Genomic DNA, 20,986 nt, shown 5'->3' with positions numbered 1-20,986 from the left:
TACTAGTATCGTCCACATCTTTATCTTCTGGCTTCCAATGATTAAAGTTAGAGGCATACCCACTTGGGAAATAATAAACATTAATCCTGATGAGATAATTAAGCATAATCTAGAAGAAGATATACCCACTGAAAACAGGAATATGCCTTTATTCCTTCTCTTATTTCATTTATAGAAATCTTTGTTGGCCACAAAGCAATGGGTTCATAATACAAACGACAATGTAAATGAATGAGTGTGTGACTGCATCATTAATTGGGAACATAGTTGTACCATGATTCCGTGGCATATGCTCTTGCTGCTCTCGCATAAATCTTACTTCTCTGTAGTAACATTTCAGTGACCCTCGTTCTCAGTACTGAATTAGATCGAACAACCAAAATTAATTATTAATTTTCAAGTGCATAGTTGACGATGTCGAAGGAAGAAGTGACTGAAGAAGGAGAGGTGTCTCGCGAGCAGCAATCCAGCAGAGACTACAGTGAGCCACCGGCAGCACCTCTGTTTGACGCAGCGGAGCTCAGTCACTGGTCCTTTTACAGAGCTATGATCGCCGAATTCATCGCCACACTTCTCTTTCTATACGTTACAATCGCAACCGTAATAGGTTATGAGAAACAAACCGACCCATGCGAGACCATTGGCGTGTTGGGTATTGCATGGGCTTTCGGTGGCATGATTTTCATCCTTGTCTATTGCACTGCTGGAGTATCGGGTTCGTACGTACTTGGAATTCAGATTTTGATCATCATAAAGTAAAGTACGTTAATTAACTGATTAATTAATGAGTACATGCATATATGCATGCAGGTGGTCACATAAATCCAGCTGTGACGTTTGGTTTGTTCTTGGCAAGGAAGGTATCGTTGATACGAGCAGTGGGTTACATAGTGGCTCAGTGCTTGGGAGGAATATGTGGAGTGGGGTTGGTAAAGGGGGTCATTATAACTCCTCTCCAAGTGGGGGTGCCAATACTGTGACTGCTGGCTACTCTAAAGGAACTGCTTTAGGAGCTGAAATCCTTGGAACTTTTCTACTTGTTTACACTGTCTTCTCTGCCACTGATCCTAAGAGAAAGGCACGCGATTCTCACGTCCCTGTAAGTACCAAGCTAGCTAGCTTAAGTTTTAGTGAACCCGCCCTGGCGAGTTCTAACTTTGTATGCGTACATGTACATGTGACATGTGTGTGTGTTTGGAATTTCGAATTAATTTAGGTATTGGCTCCGTTACCAATTGGGTTTGCGGTATTTGTGGTGCATTTGGCCACCATCCCCATTACAGGCACTGGAATTAACCCTGCTCGCAGCTTGTCCTTTTCAACGATGATAAAGTTTGGAACGATCAGGTTACATATACATAATTGACTTAATGTTTATATATGTTAATTTTTTACTAACAACTTAATAAATTACATATAGAAGATGGTAAATTGATAATGATGTAGCTACGTGTATTATTAATTGTACAGTGGATATTCTGGGTGGGACCCTTTTTAGGGGCGCTGGCCGCAGCAATTTATCACCAACACATTCTGAGAGGCGCAGCCATAAAGGGTCTGGGATATTCATTCACCACCAACCCTGCCCGCTGATCGATCGATCAATACATTAATAGCATATATATTTGCATATATGGCCGGGTTGCCAATTTGCTTCTTCACTCATTTGTTTGCTAGCTGTAGCTCCTGTCATCCATGTACTGCTACTGCATTTTTATTGTAATTTTTTATGTTTGTTCCGTTTATGAATGGTCATCCTTGTACAAGTACTTAATTAATTGGTAGTGGTTGTAATTATTCTGTATTTGTTTATCCATTTTGTGTAATAATATACTTCTACTTATATAGTAGGTCGATATATGGCCGGTTTTTTATTAATTACTTTTGCTGACACTAGCAGCGAGCTTGTAAGACGTTGTAATTATCTTGAATGTATGACTAAAAACATGGCACGTAGACGTAGTCAGGTACAAAAGATCAAGACTCGACTCGAGTTGACTAATTACAAGATCGCATGAGATAGATAAATAAATATGTTTACTGTTTACTGTTTACACCACATGATAATTAATGTTTATCTTTTGGGCTTGCTTCCGTGATTGTAGGTTTATTTAATCACGTCTTTAGTGCTAATTATCTAACATGCATGGCCTCGATCTCATCCGATCCAGTTGATGATAATATTGCTACATGGATAATTGAATAATTTTGTCCAAATTAATATTTTATCAATATTTTGGGGTTCAGTCGCATTCTTGGTGGGACCACCATTACCTATTCTTTTATTTTTTGGTCAGAACCCTATTACCTATTCATTCGGTCCTTTTGGACCATGTGATTCTTATCAATCATTATCTGACAATATTTTACTAAAGAATTTATCCTTAAGATCCATCATTTAGATCCTCTTCTTAAGTACGTACTACGTACGTAGTTCAAAATTATTTACATCCAGAAGTATAAAGTTTAAAAGTTCAAATTTTTTTTTTTGGTGGCAAAAAAAAACTTCGAAATCATGTTTGAACTAAATTAAATCTTCAGAGTCATGTGACTCATGTTCAGTGCAAATTTAAAACACGGTACATAAAATTAGGAATAGAATTATTACGCAATATAAAAAGAGAAAAGGCAAAGAAATTTTGCAAATAAAGGCAGGAGAATTTCGTTGCATTTTCATAGCGTAAGCGTATGAGGATCAACTTGTTCATGTACGTAACAATATTTATGGATCGATGAGCACCTGCGGTCGCTAATTAAGTTTGTGGTAGTGGTGTAATCTTTGCTTGCAATATTAATTGGCACTTTGTTTCCTCTGGCTATAGCTCTAAAAACAGATACGTACGTGGACCTTGTGTCGAGGCTTACACGTAGAGAGAACACACCGTGTGAGGGACTCTAACGTGTGACAAAAGTCATAGCTAGCCATAACTAATTGAGGCGGTCCTAACTGCCAACTGGCCTCCTGGGGCTTAATCCGTTTCCCAAATTTACTTTCCTTGTAAACCTAGGAAACCATCAATCACCTCTATATATACGCAAACTTACTTCAATATGCTTCTTTTAAATTTCAATCTCTTTCGAGCTAGAGAAGATGAAGACGAACAAGGAGAATACAATTAGATCTTCATCGATCTTAATTATAAACATGTCCAAGATGCGGAAATTTCTGCGCACCAAGTTGAGATCTGCGTTTTCGAAGCTAGGTGAGTTCTAATTTAATATCATCTTAACTTTCTGTTTTCAAAGCCAGGTAGTCGAGCTGAAAAAGGAAACAATTTCTTAATTAATTTTTGTTTCTGTTATTGAGATGATATCTGTTTGGTTTAACTAACTATGACGTTGGTTTCTGCAGGCTTCAGATCACATAAAGAGCGTGGCGGTGGCAGTAGCTTTCCGAGCAAGTTAAGCGTGAATGAGGAATACTTGGAAGTTTTCAGAACAAAGTCGTATGTAGAAATGTGGGATAAAGTTCATAGAGGGCAGGTGCCAAGAGCAAGCAGGAGTAGTAGTACTACAAGATTCTCTTCGTCCTCGTCGTCTCTTCCTACTTTGTATTTGGATCATCATCTCTCAGAAAATTTGCTTGAACCACGGCAAGAAACCCTAAACGACATGATGAATGAGGGCAGGTTCAATCTCCACCACCTGCTCACAGAGTACTTCGAAGCTAGCTTAGAGGCATGCCATATATGCGAACTTCTCCTCCGAAGCATTCATCAAACACGCGCTGACTACCGGAGCATCAAAAAAGTGATGATAAAACTAAGCCAAAGCCAAAGCGTACGGCAACACAATCATTACACGAGTACTATTGATGATGAACAATGCCGAGCTATTTTTGGAGAGCTTAATAAATTTGCGCATCTCAAAAGTCCTTTGTCAATTATTAGCCCCATGAAATTTCGTGACATTCATGATGACTACTTGGCGTTGCTCCGTAGATTAACATCAAAGCACGAAAAGATTCAACGGAGGGCAAAGCGTAATAGAATTTGCAAGAAAGTTGGGGGAGTTGCGCTCGTAGTGTCACACAGTGCACTTTTGATTGCGCTGCTCGTCTTTGCGTTTCATAGCATGATTGGAATTGTGGCGGCACCAGCACTCGTGGCTTGTTCCATGGGTTTATGCAAGAGGAAAATGGAGTCGGTAGAGGAGTGGTTAAACAAGAGATTGCATGAAAGCCTTGGGCACCAACTTGATGTTGCGGCAAAAGGGGTTTACATATTGATCAACGATTTTGACACCATGAGTCGGATGGTGAGGAGATTGGATGATGAGGTTGAGCACCGTAAAGCTGTTTCGGTTATGTGTGTGAGGAATGGCAATTGTGAAATGATGAAGGAGGTTGTGAGGGAGTTTCATGCTCGTGAGTCTAGCTTTTTGGAGCAGTTAGAGGAGCTTGAAGAACATATTTACTTGTGTTTGCTCACCATAAACAGATCCAGAAGGCTTTTAATTCAAGAAATAATGGAAATCCATTGATATTGGGTCAATGACGCATGCATGCACATGCTTTATGATCTTGGTCGTCATCTTGCTTGTCAACCATGTCTAACATCGATGTTACGCTAAGAGATGGTAACATTCAATGATATGATATATCCATGACCTTGAGCGCCACCCTAGAAGTCGATCAAATTGGGATATCTTCACGTTATCCATGCAATTGCTTCATCGTCTGCGTACATATTAATTCATACCATCTCAAATCTCTCATGTGTAATATATGTGGAAGGTAACTAATGTTACTGTTTATTACTTGCTCTGTTTGGTACTTGTGTGTGGCTATCGGCCGCTTCTTTTTTTGTAGTGTGTGAACTTAATTATGATGCTTAATTATGTGATGCTTCAAATCACATAATTAAGGGACATGCGATTTTAAAGTTTTGAAATCAATAAATTACTCGGTTAATCTTATTTAATTTTCTTGATTTAAATTATTATTTTATGTACCTCTTGACAATACTATTATGCACTTAAATTTATTTTATTTACTTATTGGTAATTATCTCTATATACAATGATCGACATTAGAATAAGATTTTGCTTGACTGCTTGAGCATATGATCCATTTTGGAAGGAAATTGAAAATGAGAATTTTTTGTCCAAGCCCCTTTGTGAAGTTCTAAAACCCAAATGAGAAATCAAGGCCCATTTGTAAAGTTCTGAAAGCCAAATCTTTTAGAATTGAGGGTTGCTTCTCCAGCCCAACTCCCTAAAATAGCAAACCCAAAAGCAACCTAACATCTAAAAACCAAGTTCTTCCAAGCTTAATTTGATTAAGCAGATAGTTCTAACATGAAAAATAATTAACCAATACAATTTACAACATTGTGCAAAATGATTTATAGGGCATTTTGATTTTCAAAAATAGTAACTATTACAATATAAAGCTACATATTACAAGAATATAAAATTATAAATTATAGTAAAGGTAAACATTTCTACATGACGCTGAAGCTTCATCATCTTCACCACTCTTCTTATTTAATTGCTATAACAGAAGATACAACATCCACGCGGTACCATAGTGGTTCTTGGATCGATCCCTCTACTTATTGGCCTCAGAAATGCAAGAAACTGTAATATGTAATAGGCATTAGCCTTGAGTTCATGGGCTTTGGTCCCCGTCACAAATTCACAATTGCCAGCCATAATTATAGGACCTAAACCACCTGATTATTTGATAACCAAACAATTAATGTGGCGGGCTGCAGCTTCAGTACAATAATAGAAGCACGCCTCTGCCTCTGCCTCTGCCTCTCCAAATGAATCAACCAAATTGATCCAAAACCCTGAACCGTAAGCCCCAGTTAATTAAGCGAACTGTGTTGCGCTGGAGAAAGTCTGGCCAAAGCCCCAATTTGACGGCACAATGTTTTGAAAGAGTTTAGTTTCTCCATCAGTAGTGGTGACTTTGAAGGACAGAGCTTGGCCATTGAGGTAGGCATTGGACTGCCAATTGGCTCCCCAATTCCTTGACATTGGCATCCAAGCAGTCTTTGAGCCTTTGATGTAGGCAGATTTGATAGATCCAGCCCCTCCCACATTGCTTATCAAAACCAGCTCAAAGTAGTCCCTCCCATTTATTCTGAATCTCACACCCCCATGCTTCTTGCATGGAACCCTTTAAATCCAAATCAAATCCCATTAATATGCAAATCAAATTAGAAGAAAATTGAATTGAATTAGCTAGGAATATGTAGGACATTAATTAACCTTTGAAACAAGACGGGGATTATGCCACCCTTGTAAATTCCAATCTTTTCCCAAGCAGGCTGAGCCATGTCAAAATGCTGAAGCGGTGGGTTGCACCATCCTCCATTGTTGCTTGGAAGATCATAATTAGGAGGGCAAAAGTTTGTTGCAGTAATTGTAACTGATACTCCTTTCCTGCACCATTTAGAATCTGCCGTATAATCACATATGATCTTATAGCATTGCCCACATGAAGCACCATCGTTAAACAAGGCAGTACTTAAAGCGGCGGTCCTCGTCCCATACCCTGTGGAGTACAGGTTACCATACCCACAAGCTCCCCCTGCACATATATAGCTCAAGATTAATTTTAATTGCTTTTTCAAAATTAACAAAATACAAAACCAGATTGATTAAACAAGATTGGAATTGAAGAGCTAGCTATGTACACATACCCATAGTTCCTGAGGCATCACTTCCTCCGTAAAATGTGGCATGGCCTCTAGTAAACCCAGATGCTTTGAATGCTGCAACATATGTAGAAAGACTGCAGAGTCCAACCAAGGTTATTGCTAATGCAAAAACGAGTTTGGCCATTGTTGCAAGTAAAACCCAGTTGCCCAATACGCAAAAGCTAGCAAATCAAAGAGATCGAGCAGAGGATAAGGTAGAGGATTGGTAGTAGTGCAATTGTATTTACATTTGTTGGCCGGCCTATAATTCCAAGCAATAAGTACTGGGTGTTTATATAAGGGTCGACCAAACTGATCACTAAATGCAACAACCTCACATGGGGCCTCTGCATCCGGAGTGAACGTAAATGATTTCTGTATTAATTAATGGGATTAAATTGAATTTTATCTCTGCAAAGTCTGAATGCTTCTGAGCCCTCCTGATGAATGATCAATTATTCCCACGTTCTCTAGTCGTCTCATCTTGAGTCATCTCTCATACACCCACATGCACCATGCTCTTCTCCAACAGAAGAGCCGTGAATAAATCAAAATCCAGAATCCAATTGTTCTATTTTTTTAAGGGTTTCTTCAAAGGTGTAGGTTGTTTCCATTTGAAGATAAAATGACATATTTAATGTTTTTGTTTGGTGGAATATTAATTTTAGACCGTACCGCACAACTTCACATGGTATTTGCTTGACCCATATGGTAAAATGCCATTATTGATTATTCTTCATGTGCATGACACGGCCCTTTTTGACATTAGATGAGTTGTATGAGCTAGCTTGCTAATCTATATAAGAATTTGCAACATATGTATTATGCATATTTATATTGAACTCATCATGGCCCACCAGCCAGATGCCAGAATTTGGGGCCTTACATCCTCAAATTTCCTACTATTATTATATGCTATCAACCTGATCGGGTATTGTACATTTGTACTATGGTAGCAAATGTTAGCCATTCCTCTCCTTAAATTAAGAAATTGGAATTTGGAAATGAATTTTTTGTATGACATGTATTTATATTATAGTTGCATGTGATAGTAGCACCGTCAAGCATTGTGACAGAGAGTGCATCGACTTGAAATCATTTATTAATGGGCAGACGGGAACTGGATTATTAACCACCGCTACTGAGATTGAGATTGAGATTGAGATTGAGAGGGCTAAAGACAAAAAATAAAGGACAGAGAAAAAAAATAATAATTGAAAATCTGAATTCCTAAAGATTCTTTTTTTGATAGGTGTAAAGTCCCAAAGTTTTCAGTCAAAAAAGTTTATACCCTTTTGCTTGGGCTTGGTGACCTTAGCACCGCTGGCGCATTCTAAGGCGTTTTTATCGAAAGCAAAGAACAGTATATATAGAGATGATAAATGTAGTGTGAGTGGAACATGGTTAGGACTTAGGAGTTCATGTTGGGGCTTGAATGAATTGACTTTTGGTGCTTGAATGGTTGAAGTCAATTCTTGCACATGAGACATTAGACAATTCAGGGGTTGAACAGATAAACTCTACAATCTATATTTACACTTTTTTTTTATCAACACATTCTATGTTCACACTAGATGTTGAAGAATTAATCTATTGGTACACTGTTTCTTGTTGTCCATTTTTTTTCAAAAATCTTACAATTAGGAGAGCATGTTTAATAACAGTACTCTCAAGCAAAGGAAGAATGAGAGCGAAAAAGTGCAAGCAACAATGCAGAAAATTAAGCACAGCAAGGTCCTTCCAGCTAAAAGACACAATACCTGAATACCAATCCAGTGTTGGCTGGCTAAAATCGACTCGAAGAAATTTCAGTTTTCATTCTCAGGTTCGATACCCAAGCACCGAGAATGGTTATTTTACTTCTTAGCAAAGAATGTTAGATTTGGGGCCATTCACAATGAATTATATGGACTGGGCTCTCTAATTTGGGCTTTTTCACAGCACGGAGATGCATGGGGATTGCATTATATTCGTGAGGAGCAATTGGGGCACAAACAAAGGAGGTGCTTTGTTCATTTTGGTGCACAAACTTTTCATGATTTTAGGTTCTGGTACACAGAATTTCTCCATATCAGACTGATGAGGATTGAGCATTGGCCAATGACCATGAACAGTTTTTCAGAGATGCTCTCAGTCCGGTACTGTTGGAATATCAAAATTTGAATTGGTACAATACTTGTCTCAGTTCCTTGGTTGGAGGAGCTCCTATGAGCTCATCTCACAAGAGTATGTCCTTTTTGGTACTTTCGTTTCAAACAAATAAAAATGAATGAAAATACTAAAAATGACATACATGTGGACAGGGGTTGGACCAGTGCCAACTAAAATTCGTAGAGGGTGGGGTATGCTTAAGCAGTTTGGGGTTTTAATTAATGCTCAGCAACTTGAGCTTTGATTATTTACTAGATTTTCATTGTTTTAAGTATATTTCAAGAATGGATTTCTTTTTTGTTATTTATATATGCAACTATGCAAGTATGTACCATGTTTGCAGCTAAATTGAACTTAATAACTGGTGCAGTATTTATGAAATTTTGTGTTACTGCTGTAACATGTAAATTTTTGTTAATACGCCCAAGCCGCACCACCATGAAAAGATAAAGTGATATCCTAGGCCATGGTTTATTAACAAGACTAGGCCCACAATATTGATGGTTTCATCATTTTGGAAAATTCTATTCAAACATTAGAACATGAGTACATATTTAAGAGGAAAAAAAATCTACATATTGAATCAATCATATATAGCAATAAGAATTCCAACATTGAAAAATAAAAGTTACTGTTGATGGAAATTGAAATACTGGCATTAGAAGGAGAAACAAGAAGAAAAATTGAAAGAGAACATCTGTCTGAAATTGAAAACCCTAAAACACAGTTGGCCATTAAAAATCATCGTCGTCCTCCTCTGCAATATGATTGGCAAGCTCTTGCTCTTGTTGTTGCCTCTCTCTCCTCTCAGCACTTTCTTTCTCCTTGTGTGGATTTGGAGGAAACCGTAAGGCCCGAACTGCTTCATTGTGCATGTCAAGACAAAAGGCAATCCTGGAGTTGAAAGCAATTTGAGGCTCATTGGTAGAGTAAATATCTCCAGTCTCCTTTGATACCATCCACCCATTTGCATGATCTAATGAGGCCTCAATAGCGCCATCCCGAATGGCCTTAGACACAATACCCTCAGCATCTGCAGCAGGGTTTGTAGAATTCAATCTTAATTTATCAGCAACATCAGCAAGCGAGATGCGGGAATAAGAGATGCTGATATTCCGTAATCCAGTCCTGATGACATTATGGCGCAACCTAACAATTATATTGTTGGTTCGGTCCATACTGAAAGTGGCAGCAAACTTCGCTGCAACATTTCTGAATAGTTCTAAATCACCAATCCGAACAGCCTGAAAGTGACACCAATTTAAAAGAGAGAGAAAAAAAAATCAGCATAAATCAGTCGATGATTAGGGAAGAAGTTGAACAGTCATAAGTCATGATTAGCTAAATTGGCGTCCAACTTATAATGAAGGAACCACTTCAGGTCTGAGTCTGACAACATAGACTCACATTTGTAAGTTCAAAGTATGGCCTCAAAGCTTTCTCCATTCCTCTCTGCATAAAGATAATCCTCTCTGGTATCTCCCCAAGAAGCAAACGAACCAAGACAGCCCATTTGTTACATTGAATTCGGAAACCTAAAGCTGCTAAAGGGGCTTTCCGAGCAGCCTGCAAGAGAGACTCTTTTGCATCTGTATACTCCAATTGAATTGTCCGAATCTTCCCAAGGTAGAAGAGATAACGACAAAACTGAATATAAAACATTTTAACTCAGAAGGTCACAATTTAGTCACTTTACAAACAATACCCACTTTGGGTAACATAGTGGTGAAAGTAAACAAAAAATGAACAGTGATGGACACCATAGGACACAAAGCACCAGCAAGCTGATGAAATGTGAGACCTGATTGTTGAGTCTTGAAAAACTCTAACCAAAACAAAGCATAAAACAAGAAATGGAGGCAAAATTTCAAGGCCAAAACCAAGCTCAAAAGAACAGTTGGTTCTAAAGGAATGCAGAGTTCTGATGACTCCCGAGACACTAGATTTATAATATTGGGTACTAATTCTATTATTTAAAGAGAGATTTCTGAACCTGCTGGTTTGAATGTGCTTCAAATCGTGGTGCCTTAGACCTTAGCTTCTCTGCCTGGTCATATAAGTTGTAATGGAGATAATTTCGAAGTAACAGGTTGAGAAGTGTTTCCTGCATGGCATTATCATATATCTTTAAGTTCTAACATTCCAAAGACGGAACAACCTCAAATCTAATTGAAAACTGACCTGACCCAACTCATCGTGATGCAGTGTGGCAATGCGATGCAAGGCAAGAAGATTGCTGAAAAACATTGTGCAATGAGATTAGATAAAATACTACAGAGTACAGTCCAACTCAGCTACCAATCTCCTTGTATTTCCTATCATGCGTTTAAATGTACAAGCATCTGCCTAAGAAATACATAGATAATGCATAAACACCTATGCAGATAGGGAGAGAAAGCACAAAAGGGTTGCAATCAAAAGAGACATTGGGTCATTAACAGCTCACCCCCGAATTTCAGCAAGATCACCGGTAAGCTCATAGCTATATGAGTAATAAAAGTACAATCTGGATGCTAGAACATCAACGGTTCTTCTATTGAAATTCTTGAGTCGAGCAATACTTGCTGAGGAACAAGCTTTGGCCTAAAAATGGACCAAGGAAATGAAAAGTCTAAAAACTTGAACAACATAATAGACAAGGAAGAAGTGAAATCACAAGCAAAGGCAGACTTGTTGACTCAACCTCAGTGTATCTTTTCTGATCAATCAGAAAAAGTAGCACAAGCAAGAAACAGTAGATTTCGATCTCAGGCAATAAGTGCTTTCCTGGAGCTTGAACCGCAGCAGAAGTTTCAGTATCACCATCAACTTCCATGTCATGCTTATCATCCTATACATGTGAATGTGAGAGATGTAACAAATCAATAATTGATACAAATTCAAACAAGAGCAGTAAATGGAACCAAAGAAAGTAAAATTTAACTATTTAATTACGTTAGGCTTAGGAAGAAAAGCGGACAATCGCGCGTGTGCCTCGGAACCAGGAAGAAGAGCGTAATCGAGAAATGCGGAGAGAAACGGCGCCGTTAGCTTGCGCCTGAGCGCAATCGTCAGGCGAACAGCGCGAGCAATTCGGCGAACCTCTTTGGAGTAGGAGGCGGTCTCAATAATCGATGCTATCTCCTTCAAATCTTGAAGAATTCCCAAATTGACATAAAAAAAAAAAAAAAAGTAGATGAGCAAAGGAAACCCTAGAATGGAATCTGAGACCGACTGTGATTGAGAATTTGAATTTGGTACTTACGATGCAAAGTGGATGGAGCAGCTGAGGAAACGGAATGTAAAGAAGGGACTGCTTCCTCATCTTTCATCTCCACGTCTTGAGCCATCTTCATTCTTCAGCAAACTCTACCAACCAAAATTTCAATTTCCTGCTGCTTTTCTTTGGAATCACTGTCGCAACATTTTACTACTCTTTTCTAAGTTTTCTTTCTCTTCAAGTTATACGTGAGTATTGAGAATTTGAGAGCTGAGAGAGTGAGAGGAATCAAAATAGAGTTAATTACACTTATATTTTCTTAAATTTTATCATATTCTCACATACCTGATACACCTTATTAAGTTTTAATAATTACATATATACTCCATAATATTTCAAAATTATTGCATATAATCTCCTGTAAGAGAAAAAACATAAATAAACAAAAAAAAAAATATTTGTATTGAAGTTGAACCTTACATCTTAAGTAATTTTATTATGTCATTTTACTCCTTAACATGCATTTTTGCATAATTTTTCATTATTTTTTGTCTCATTATAGGAGGTTATATGCAACAGTTTTGAAACCTTATAGGATGTATGTGTAATTATTGAAACCCTAAAAAGTGTATGTGAAAACACGATAAATCTCAGTAAATAGTAAATGTAAGTGTAAATTGTAATTAATTAACTCACCAAAATATCACTAGAAAAAAGACAAAAAGAATGACAAATCAAACTAAGGTGCCAAATTGTAGGCCCAAACCTAGCCTTACAGAAAAGTGGCAAAGCCCAGACCCAGCTCCCTCTAGCCCAACTTGCTATTATTTTCTCTTCCTCTGAACTTGCCATTGAATTATTGCAAAAACTTTTCCAATGCATTCTGAACCCTCCCCGTGATTATTACTTAATCCTTGTACTTGCACGCAAAATTAAAATTATTGTAATTCATTAATAGCTTTGGTAAATAAAATAAAAAATAAATAATCTTAGACCTTCAAATTGTTTCAAAGACCAAAATTAACACTCAAACGGCAGATTAGTAGCACTTGATTAGTTTAATGCAAAACAATGTTCGAACACAGTATGCTTACATTAAAGAATTTCTCGTCAAATTGATACTTTAAAATTTCAGAATTTTTCACCATAATTGGTTATAAGTTATAACCTCTTTTTTTTTTTTTTTTTTTTGAAGACTGATAATCATACAATATATTTTTTTTTTAATAATTAAACTTAACTATAATTAGAAATAGATTTATTTTTGCTCACTATATTGAGCATTACCACCATTATAAATGAGTGACACATATTATTAATACTCACCGTCACCTTTTTGTGAGTGTAATGAGCAAAAATGGACTCATCGGAAATAATTGTAAACTGACATTAATGAAGGCAGATACAGTTATATAACATAGGCGCGGCTTCTCTTCTAGACAAGAATCTACATTATATTGTTATTGTAAAGCAAATGGAAAGGGGAAAAAAACAAAAGCACTTTTTTGACATCATTGATTCTTCCAACAAAAATAAACGAATGCACTGATCAATCCAGATAGGAAATTACAACTGTTCAAACACCTCACCTACATCTACACGACAAAAAAGAGATTAACTCACAGGACTCTAAACTAAGTCTACAGTGACATGCCGTACAGTTAATATTAGGAGCACGAGATACCACGGTAACAAAAGAAGACATGGAAAAAAGAGATGGTAAACATAGATTGGATAAGGCGTCCATCACTAGACACTAGTCATGTGCATAATGTTCACTGACGCCCATATTGCACCTCAAGCAGCTGCCTGGATCGCCACATTAGGCCCATTGGACCTATAGCCACGGCCCCTTCCACGATAACCCCCCCTACCACGGCCGCGACCTACAGAGCAATTCCATCACATAATAGTAATGAGAAGCAATTCATATACAAATTCAAATAATTAAATAAGCTGTCCATGAAATTCAAACAAGCAACAGAAGCTAGGGTATGCAGGCACTACTGTCTCCTACACCTAGATATGCATACATAAAGAAAATGAGTGTGATAAACATACCACGGCCGCCTTGAGTAGGTCCTTCATCATTGTATCCTCCATCTTGCTGTGCATCAACCTGGGGCCCGTTGTACCCTCCCCTTCCACGGCCTCGGAAACTACGTCCTCTCCCACGGCCCCTACCCCTAAAACCACCCCGACTGCGATCCCAACCTCCATCATCATATTCAGCTGACACATAGCCATTCCCTGCAATTAAGAACATAATTTGCCTTATCAAAACTATTTTATCAATAAAATACCCCTTTAGATGCCCTGTTTTAAAGCCAAGATCAACTCCTATTCAGGCTATTCTACTGTCCACATATCAAACGCCTCACCTTTTTTTTGGCCCTATATTAAAAACCTCCTAAAAACAGCACAATGTTCGCAAACCCCTATTAGGGACTAAACTGGTTCAAGAATGAAGACTAGCAAAGAAACAACTATATGGAAGCAGAATCTTCACCAGGAAAATTCAGAAAAAGGTAAAAGAAGAGTACAGAGCATTCTAACAAATCCCATCAGTGACTACCTCTAAACCTTCCCCTTCCTCTGCCACGGCCGCGACCACTAGGTGAGTCCTCTGCAGGACACAAAAAAGTTGAAAAAATGTATGATATCATCAGAAAATAAATGAATAAAATTTAGAAAAAACTGATGTGTTGCTCAGAAAATGGCACTACCTCCCTCGTATTCAATCTCTGTTGATGTCTTCACCAGTTCAGCAGGTAATGGTGGCTGGTACCTGAAGGTAAGCAGTAGTTCATGAATGATTAACAAAATATCTACACATTTTTCAGTAATATGATTACATATAGCCTACAACAGTCAGGAGTACAGATTCTACTTAAGATAACAATAGTCTACAATAATATTGGGTGCTACCACAGATATAAGAAAAATGGCGACTAGTAAAACTCACCCAACAGAGGTTTTATTTATTTCCGTCTTTGATAGTGTTATTACAATCATTGACACATGCCTAGTGGTCTCCAAACTGTGACAACAAAAAACAGGACAATATGAGGCATAGAATCACTATTACTACCCTCATGAGATGCAGCAAATGAATCACTGTTGTTCAAAATAAGGTTTAAACTACTCTTACGGTAGGAGGCCTTCCTCAAGGGGTTCCCATGTATCAGTTATGTCCGTAGATCCAATTGTAGTGTACTGATGGAGACCAAGGATTCTTCTCTGTAATACAAGTAATAAGAATATCTAATCAGCAAATCTACTGAGATGTCTGGGAATCCAGTATAGTGATACACAATGAGACATATCACCTTAATTAACTCCACTATTGTTACAGTCTTGTTGATAGCTCTTCCCATAGCCTTGAAAACAATTTCATTCGATCCTTTGTCCTGCAGAGTGTTGGATAGATGGAGAAGCAAAAGTTAAGAAGATATCAAGTAAAAGGAAAAACGAATATACAGATGTTAAACAATGAATATTACAACTAATATATATTCAACAATGCATCGTTCAAACCAACATGTCACCACCTATACGTCCCCCTATATAGTTCTCCGCACCTAGCCAAGCCTAATAAGTCGGCCACTAAGCATTCTCAAGTTGCATAAACAGGATATACGGCCAACCAGTTGCATATCCCACAAGGTAGCCTAACTAATAGGCAGGGCAGATATCATAATGTTGTGGGTGTTTTGTGTTCACAAAAAAGCATTCATCAACAGACATACATTTTTTACTACTAATAATATCATTAGAAAATCCGCAATAGACAGTTATCCACAAGATTTAACATTATTATTAACTTTTGTTGCATCAGAATTCCCAACATAATCTCAAATGCTGCGCATAAAGGGAAATCACGAAGTTAAATTAAATTAGACAAGAAAAAAGGGAAATATTGAAGGGGAGGGAGCGAGAGAGACCTGAAGCAGGGTCATGGCGTAAGTAATGTAGTTGCGCATCCTCCCCTGACTGGTAATCCTAATCTCGTTCTCATCAATTGGTGTCTCCGCTCTTGGCTTCTCCACTCTCTGGTACCGATCCATCTTTTCCGCCATAACAGTTTTTCAAAAATATAATTTAAAATACAAAACAAAAAAAGAAAACCACATCAGAGCCATACATCATGCTATATAAATATAAAAAACCCAGGACATAAAGCAGGCAGGTCCCAAACTCACTGCGCAAACGATTTCCAAAGACAATAACGCGAGTAGAAAGAAGAAAACAATAGGGTCGTATAAAATCTCAGAAAACGCAGGGACAAGTAATTCTCGAACACAAACCCAAAGAAAAAAAAGAAAACAAAAACAAAAACTAGGGAGGCTGTTAAAGAATCGGAAGGAAAGAGAGGAGGTAGAAGGCGTAGTTGGATCTGGGTGATAACAAACATACCGTGGTGTTCAAAAAGGATAAGTAATGCTCCCCACAAAAAAGAGCCCTCTTCTACGGCTTCGTTTTTCTTTTACGCCCTAATTCACATACTGCGATGTCTCTTGCTATATATACCACCACCCCACCCCAATCCTCCAAAACTACCCTAACTACCTTCTTTAGTCCTTTACCCCGTCTTTGTCTCCAAACAGTTACTTCGCCCAAACTGATCCTTGCTTACTAGGGCCTGGCCCTTCTCACAGTTTGGGTCACCATACATGACCCTGCGCAGTAGAGGCCTGGGCCTGACTACAGCCTCAGGGTTCAGTAGACCCTAGCCCACATCCTTGCTCTCATAGTCTCATCATATCTCTGCTATTGAGTATTGAAAATCCTTTTTTTTTATTTTCCAAATTCTAATATCAAAAAAAGGTTTACAATACTTCAATAACTAAAATAATAGTTTTTCCCCTTTTAAAAAAATATTGTTGAGGATATGTAGATACTTCCCTAATTTGAGATCCTCAACAATGAAGATAAAAAAAGAGTTTTAACAAATAAAGTTGGCAAGCCAAGCATGTTTGGAGGAACCTAGTGTAAATAATAGGATCATTTGCCTCAGAAAAAAAAAAAAAAAAAAAAAAAGATCAAAAGAACTGAACCACGCATGCAGTCCCACCTGAAATCCCCTTTCAATTGATTGTGGATGGGACCATAATTGATAATTCAACTACACAAGGCAAATTGCAACACTATTGTAGGAGGTACAAATTCTTAAGCAAATTGCACCAATGTTACAGATCATTTATTCCATGTTCATATTCACAACTATATACATTGAAACCAGCAGTGTAGAGTTTATTCTTCAGCCAAGGCAAATTGCAACACTATTGTAAGAGGTACAAAATTCTTAAGCAGACTAGATTCAATTGTCACCAGTTTTACAGATTATTTATTCCATGTCTACAATCACAACTATATACGTTGAAACCAGCATTGTAGGGTTTATTCTTCAACCAACCAACCACATCAAGCAAATAGCTGGATCCTTCATAGGAAGAAATGTAGAGTTTGGTTCTTTGGCACTCCGTTACCAACTAATGGGTCAATGACTTTTTTCCATCCATTAAAATCTGTACTGGAGCCAGCATCAGGCAATACAAATCCATTAAGAAAGAAAGTAGGCGTTCCATACACCGCTCTTGAAGCACTATACTGCATGACAAAACATATTCGATAAGAAATTTGAAAAGCTTGGGCAGTAGGTCAATAACATGAAGAAAAAAAATTACTGTTTCCATCATTTTACATGATGTGCCTATTAAAATATGTAAAATACAACTGATACATTACCTTGAAAGAAACCCTTGTTTTGAGATCAGTTTTCCGGTCATTGAAACCAGATTCGAGGGCACCATGATAGGAGTTCCCTACTACTTCTGTGGCAGATTTCACGATTTCATCTACAATGGAAGCCCTAGACAAGTTGCGCGTTTGAGCATTATAAAACTTCTCCTGTTTAATAAATTTTATGAAACAAGTTAAGAACATAAGAAACTTGAATAACAATACCAACAGATAAATACAATGGCAAATAAACTACCATTCAACTAAGTCCTTTATAAACAAATGAATGAAGATAAAAGATTTCATAAGAGAAATATGAGCCTGAAAACCAGCGAAGTACCCTTTATAATTTTATTTTAAAAAAGGTCTGCTGAGGGATGGTAAAGTGAATTCACAAGAGCCATTCCATCAGATTCAATCTTTTATGCAGATAGACCAATGGATTTTGTGACAATATAACAGCCAACAGAAACCATGTTCTTCATTTCATGCGTGTCTTTAATTTCACATGCACTGTTGCCTATCTCTAAACAGACAAGTGAAGCAACCTCTTCCCTATCTATTATACAAGACCTAAGTACACAAGCAGGATAACTACTAAGAGGTGCAAGCCAAAAAGGATATGCTGTAAGTATAAATTAACCTGATACTTGAAGAACCACTCCAACAATGGGAATGTAGCAGAAGCTTTCAGCTGATTTACAATGTGTAGAGCACGAGAAGTAACAAAAGCATTGTCATGGTAACTGCAATTTCAAAAACATAATTATTAAGTCATTTGAAGAGCACAAAGGATCATCTTATCTGTAAAGAACCATCAAAGAGCGCAATTACCAATATCAACAAGGTTATTTCAAAATGGGCGGAGAAAGTTGAGCAGGACCGTTAACAAATTAACAATTTACCAAGGTCACGTGATCAGTATTTACTCTTAGAGTTTTCTTTACAATCTCTGAATTCAAGCCCAGAAATGATTGACCATTTACAATTGAAAGATATCATAATTAGCATTGAAAACATAATTATACGTTATATAACCATGTGGATCTACTTAAGACTGTAATACATGCTTTGATATTCAAAACATGCAATCGGTTTTCCAAAGGCGAAATTGGTTTGATTGTTTCATTTTCCAAGTTTTGTCATACTCCTTTCCCAGAGCCGAAGAGCAAAAAGGAAAAAGCAGAGAGAAATCAACTTACGGTAAGGGTAAGAGGTGAACCACCAGCCGAACGCGAGGGCTGTAGTACTCTAGGGCTTGTTTGAGGGGTGCCCAAGCGTCCCTGCTGTCTGGGCAGACAGGGTCTAAGAAAGCTTCGATGAGGATCGCATCTGAGTCAACTGAGTGATGTCCGAACACGAACCCATCGTATTTTGCCGGGGGTAAGTTTTGTGCGCATCCTCTGAAAACGAAGACGAAGAAGCAGAGCAAAGCTGTTTCTATTACAAGGAGTCTGTGCTTTGGTTGCTCCATTTTCGTTTCCGGCACTTTGTTTTTCTTGGACTGGACTCTCAGCAAGACTTATACACGCAGGAAAAGGACTCTTCTTTTCTTTTTTTAAATCACTGGACAAAATATTTTTGATCTTTCTGCAATTCTGCGTACTCACTACTCAAAATGGTTTATTATTTTTACCCCCACGTGGACATGTATGGTCCCTGGATTGTGGCTAAATTCAATGGTCAAATCTTCACTTTCACCGGAGAATGAGAATCTATTATTGGACTTAATGAATATAACAATGGGCCTTCTATTATATATATAGGCAGCCCATACACTTCGTCAGCGATGAAATTCTGCTCAAGCTTTAAGCTGATTTTCAATGTGTCTAGCACGAGGAGTAACAAAACACAGAATTATTAAGTCAATTGAATAGCACAAAGGATCATCTTATTTGGGAAAATCCATCTAAGAGCGCACTTACCAATATCAAAAAGGTGGTAGGGGTGGATTCGGTTCGGCTCAGTTTTAGGTATGCACTGCAAACCAAACCAATTACAAGGAATCAGTTTGGTTCCACCATTAAAAATATTTAGGTTGGCACTTTTTTTTTTGTTTTTTTTTTTTTTTCATGTTTTAACATTTAGAGTCCCTTTTATAAGGCCAAAACAAGAAATGTGCCAAAAATAGAAATAAGTTGACAAAAATGCGAAACTAAAAAAAAAATTGCTAATTTGATGGCTTAAATGATGGAATTTGTTCGAAAACGTGCTTAGATAGCAGCAAAGCGATTGGTTTTGTTCAATTCATCGATTTTAATCAATTTGTCAAGTTTCATGCAATTTCGAGTTCGGGGTTGATTTCTTCTGATCCTTTTTTACTAGTCTTGTTCTATGTCATTTTTGAAGCATAGGACATCTTAAACTATTGATGAAAGTTCAATGCATCTAAGAAATTACCTTCTCGATTTGGTTCCGTTGATTTGGTCAGTTTTTCAATTTTCAAACCCACCCCTACAAGTTGGATTATGCCTTCAAATTTTAATCCCCGTAGGCCATTACCTTCCGCATGACCCATTCCCCGCTAAAGAGTAAAGAGTTTCCACAAACTTGAAAGACAATGGGCTTAATTAATGTGATCTATTGGGCCTACTATTATATTTAGGCAGCCAGGGATGAGTGATGAGTGTGCTGGAGAGCCCAGCGCATGAAAGCTCATATTTCATCATAAAACATGTTTGTAGCATCTTGGAATACTAATGTAAGAATCTTACTATCCAGAAAGAAAAGATGCATTTTCTTTTTGGGCTTCGGCCCCCTCTGCACCAAAAAAAGAAAGAAAAGATGCATCATTTCATGAAAGTAAATTGTAATCAAAGGAATGTTTCGTTCATAAACCCTAATTATTTTTTATTCAGCTAAGAAGCCGGTCCATAAGTTTGAGGGCCATATCTCCTTTTCTTTTTTGGCAGAGAAAGGTCCATATCCCATTAGAGGGGACTATTCAGACCACCCAAAATCACTTAGTTAACCACCCTTTAATTTTGTGCCCATTTTGTCCTATTTTGCCCATGCATTAAAAAAAAAATACTCATTTCCAATTTTGGCCGGCCACCCCACCCCTCCCCATCGCCGGCGCGACCCACCCACCCCTCCCCTTCGCCCGATCTCCCTTCTCTCTCTCTGCCTCCCTCCCTCACCGAACCACCATGGGTGGCTAGCGCGACTCCATAAACCTCCAGATCGAGGGTCGTGCCGGCCACCCATGGTGGTCCGGTGAGGGAAGGAGGCAGAGAGAAAAGAG

At 37.9% G+C, this 20,986-nt stretch overlaps 5 protein-coding genes and 1 pseudogene across 6 annotated transcripts; 2 read left to right on the top strand and 4 right to left on the bottom strand.

The window, feature by feature from the left end:
- The first annotated feature begins 398 nt into the window (after positions 1-398).
- Positions 399-1,656, top strand: LOC147278044 (aquaporin PIP2-7-like; annotated as a pseudogene). Its single transcript, XR_015123297.1, has 4 exons — positions 399-715; positions 811-1,099; positions 1,217-1,347; positions 1,471-1,656. The product of XR_015123297.1 is annotated as an aquaporin PIP2-7-like (transcript).
- Positions 1,657-3,105: 1,449 nt separating this feature from the next.
- Positions 3,106-4,482, top strand: LOC147278043 (transmembrane protein (DUF677)). The gene is made up of 2 exons (XM_086250230.1): positions 3,106-3,203; positions 3,353-4,482. Exons 1-2 carry the CDS (start codon positions 3,146-3,148, stop codon positions 4,480-4,482), a joined length of 1,188 nt encoding a protein of 395 aa, XP_086106356.1. The 5' UTR covers positions 3,106-3,145.
- A 988-nt stretch (positions 4,483-5,470) lies between these two features.
- EXPA11 (expansin 11) lies at positions 5,471-6,817 on the bottom strand. Its single transcript, XM_086250233.1, has 3 exons — positions 6,654-6,817; positions 6,220-6,541; positions 5,471-6,127 (listed from the first exon to the last, which is right to left on the bottom strand). The coding sequence occupies exons 1-3, from the start codon at positions 6,793-6,795 to the stop codon at positions 5,818-5,820; spliced, it is 774 nt and encodes a 257-aa protein (XP_086106359.1). The 5' UTR covers positions 6,796-6,817; the 3' UTR covers positions 5,471-5,817.
- Positions 6,818-9,348: 2,531 nt separating this feature from the next.
- Positions 9,349-12,237, bottom strand: LOC147278041 (putative 26S proteasome non-ATPase regulatory subunit 3). Its single transcript, XM_086250229.1, has 8 exons — positions 12,046-12,237; positions 11,736-11,932; positions 11,485-11,631; positions 11,248-11,384; positions 10,983-11,037; positions 10,795-10,905; positions 10,209-10,448; positions 9,349-10,045 (listed from the first exon to the last, which is right to left on the bottom strand). Exons 1-8 carry the CDS (start codon positions 12,134-12,136, stop codon positions 9,536-9,538), a joined length of 1,488 nt encoding a protein of 495 aa, XP_086106355.1. The 5' UTR covers positions 12,137-12,237; the 3' UTR covers positions 9,349-9,535.
- Positions 12,238-13,485: 1,248 nt separating this feature from the next.
- Positions 13,486-16,549, bottom strand: LOC147278040 (Alba DNA/RNA-binding protein). The gene is made up of 9 exons (XM_086250234.1): positions 16,417-16,549; positions 15,945-16,067; positions 15,330-15,410; positions 15,152-15,240; positions 14,966-15,040; positions 14,727-14,788; positions 14,576-14,626; positions 14,062-14,250; positions 13,486-13,886 (listed from the first exon to the last, which is right to left on the bottom strand). Exons 2-9 carry the CDS (start codon positions 16,065-16,067, stop codon positions 13,798-13,800), a joined length of 759 nt encoding a protein of 252 aa, XP_086106360.1. The 5' UTR covers positions 16,417-16,549; the 3' UTR covers positions 13,486-13,797.
- A 601-nt stretch (positions 16,550-17,150) lies between these two features.
- On the bottom strand, positions 17,151-19,296 carry LOC147278039 (Thioredoxin superfamily protein). The gene is made up of 4 exons (XM_086251115.1): positions 18,945-19,296; positions 18,386-18,488; positions 17,749-17,910; positions 17,151-17,610 (listed from the first exon to the last, which is right to left on the bottom strand). The coding sequence occupies exons 1-4, from the start codon at positions 19,214-19,216 to the stop codon at positions 17,446-17,448; spliced, it is 702 nt and encodes a 233-aa protein (XP_086107241.1). The 5' UTR covers positions 19,217-19,296; the 3' UTR covers positions 17,151-17,445.
- Between the last annotated feature and the right edge of the window lie 1,690 nt (positions 19,297-20,986).

This window comes from Dryas octopetala, chromosome 7, assembly GCF_963921425.1.
Source record: "Dryas octopetala chromosome 7, drDryOcto1.1, whole genome shotgun sequence".
Classification (NCBI taxonomy): domain Eukaryota; kingdom Viridiplantae; phylum Streptophyta; class Magnoliopsida; order Rosales; family Rosaceae; genus Dryas; species Dryas octopetala.
The sequence above is the reverse complement of the archived record's forward strand: the minus strand, read 5'-3'. Positions and strand labels throughout refer to the sequence as shown.

Coding starts and splice junctions, on each gene's coding strand:
- EXPA11 (XM_086250233.1), bottom strand. CDS start 6,795: ATGGCCAAACTCGTTTTTGCATTAGCAATAACCTTGGTTGGACTCTGC. Junction 6,542..6,653: donor TGATGCCTCAGGAACTATGG/GTATGTGTACAT, acceptor ATATATGTGCAG/GGGGAGCTTGTGGGTATGGT. Junction 6,128..6,219: donor ATCCCCGTCTTGTTTCAAAG/GTTAATTAATGT, acceptor TTGGATTTAAAG/GGTTCCATGCAAGAAGCATG.
- LOC147278041 (XM_086250229.1), bottom strand. CDS start 12,136: ATGAAGATGGCTCAAGACGTGGAGATGAAAGATGAGGAAGCAGTCCCT. Junction 11,385..11,484: donor ATCAGAAAAGATACACTGAG/GTTGAGTCAACA, acceptor GTCCATTTTTAG/GCCAAAGCTTGTTCCTCAGC. Junction 10,449..10,794: donor AAGCACATTCAAACCAGCAG/GTTCAGAAATCT, acceptor TTTTATATTCAG/TTTTGTCGTTATCTCTTCTA.
- LOC147278043 (XM_086250230.1), top strand. CDS start 3,146: ATGTCCAAGATGCGGAAATTTCTGCGCACCAAGTTGAGATCTGCGTTT. Junction 3,204..3,352: donor ATCTGCGTTTTCGAAGCTAG/GTGAGTTCTAAT, acceptor TGGTTTCTGCAG/GCTTCAGATCACATAAAGAG.
- LOC147278040 (XM_086250234.1), bottom strand. CDS start 16,067: ATGGATCGGTACCAGAGAGTGGAGAAGCCAAGAGCGGAGACACCAATT. Junction 15,411..15,944: donor ACGCCATGACCCTGCTTCAG/GTCTCTCTCGCT, acceptor AACACTCTGCAG/GACAAAGGATCGAATGAAAT. Junction 14,627..14,726: donor AGAGATTGAATACGAGGGAG/GTAGTGCCATTT, acceptor TGTGTCCTGCAG/AGGACTCACCTAGTGGTCGC.
- LOC147278039 (XM_086251115.1), bottom strand. CDS start 19,216: ATGGAGCAACCAAAGCACAGACTCCTTGTAATAGAAACAGCTTTGCTC. Junction 18,489..18,944: donor GTTCACCTCTTACCCTTACC/GTAAGTTGATTT, acceptor TTGAAATTGCAG/TTACCATGACAATGCTTTTG. Junction 17,611..17,748: donor AAACAAGGGTTTCTTTCAAG/GTAATGTATCAG, acceptor TTTGTCATGCAG/TATAGTGCTTCAAGAGCGGT.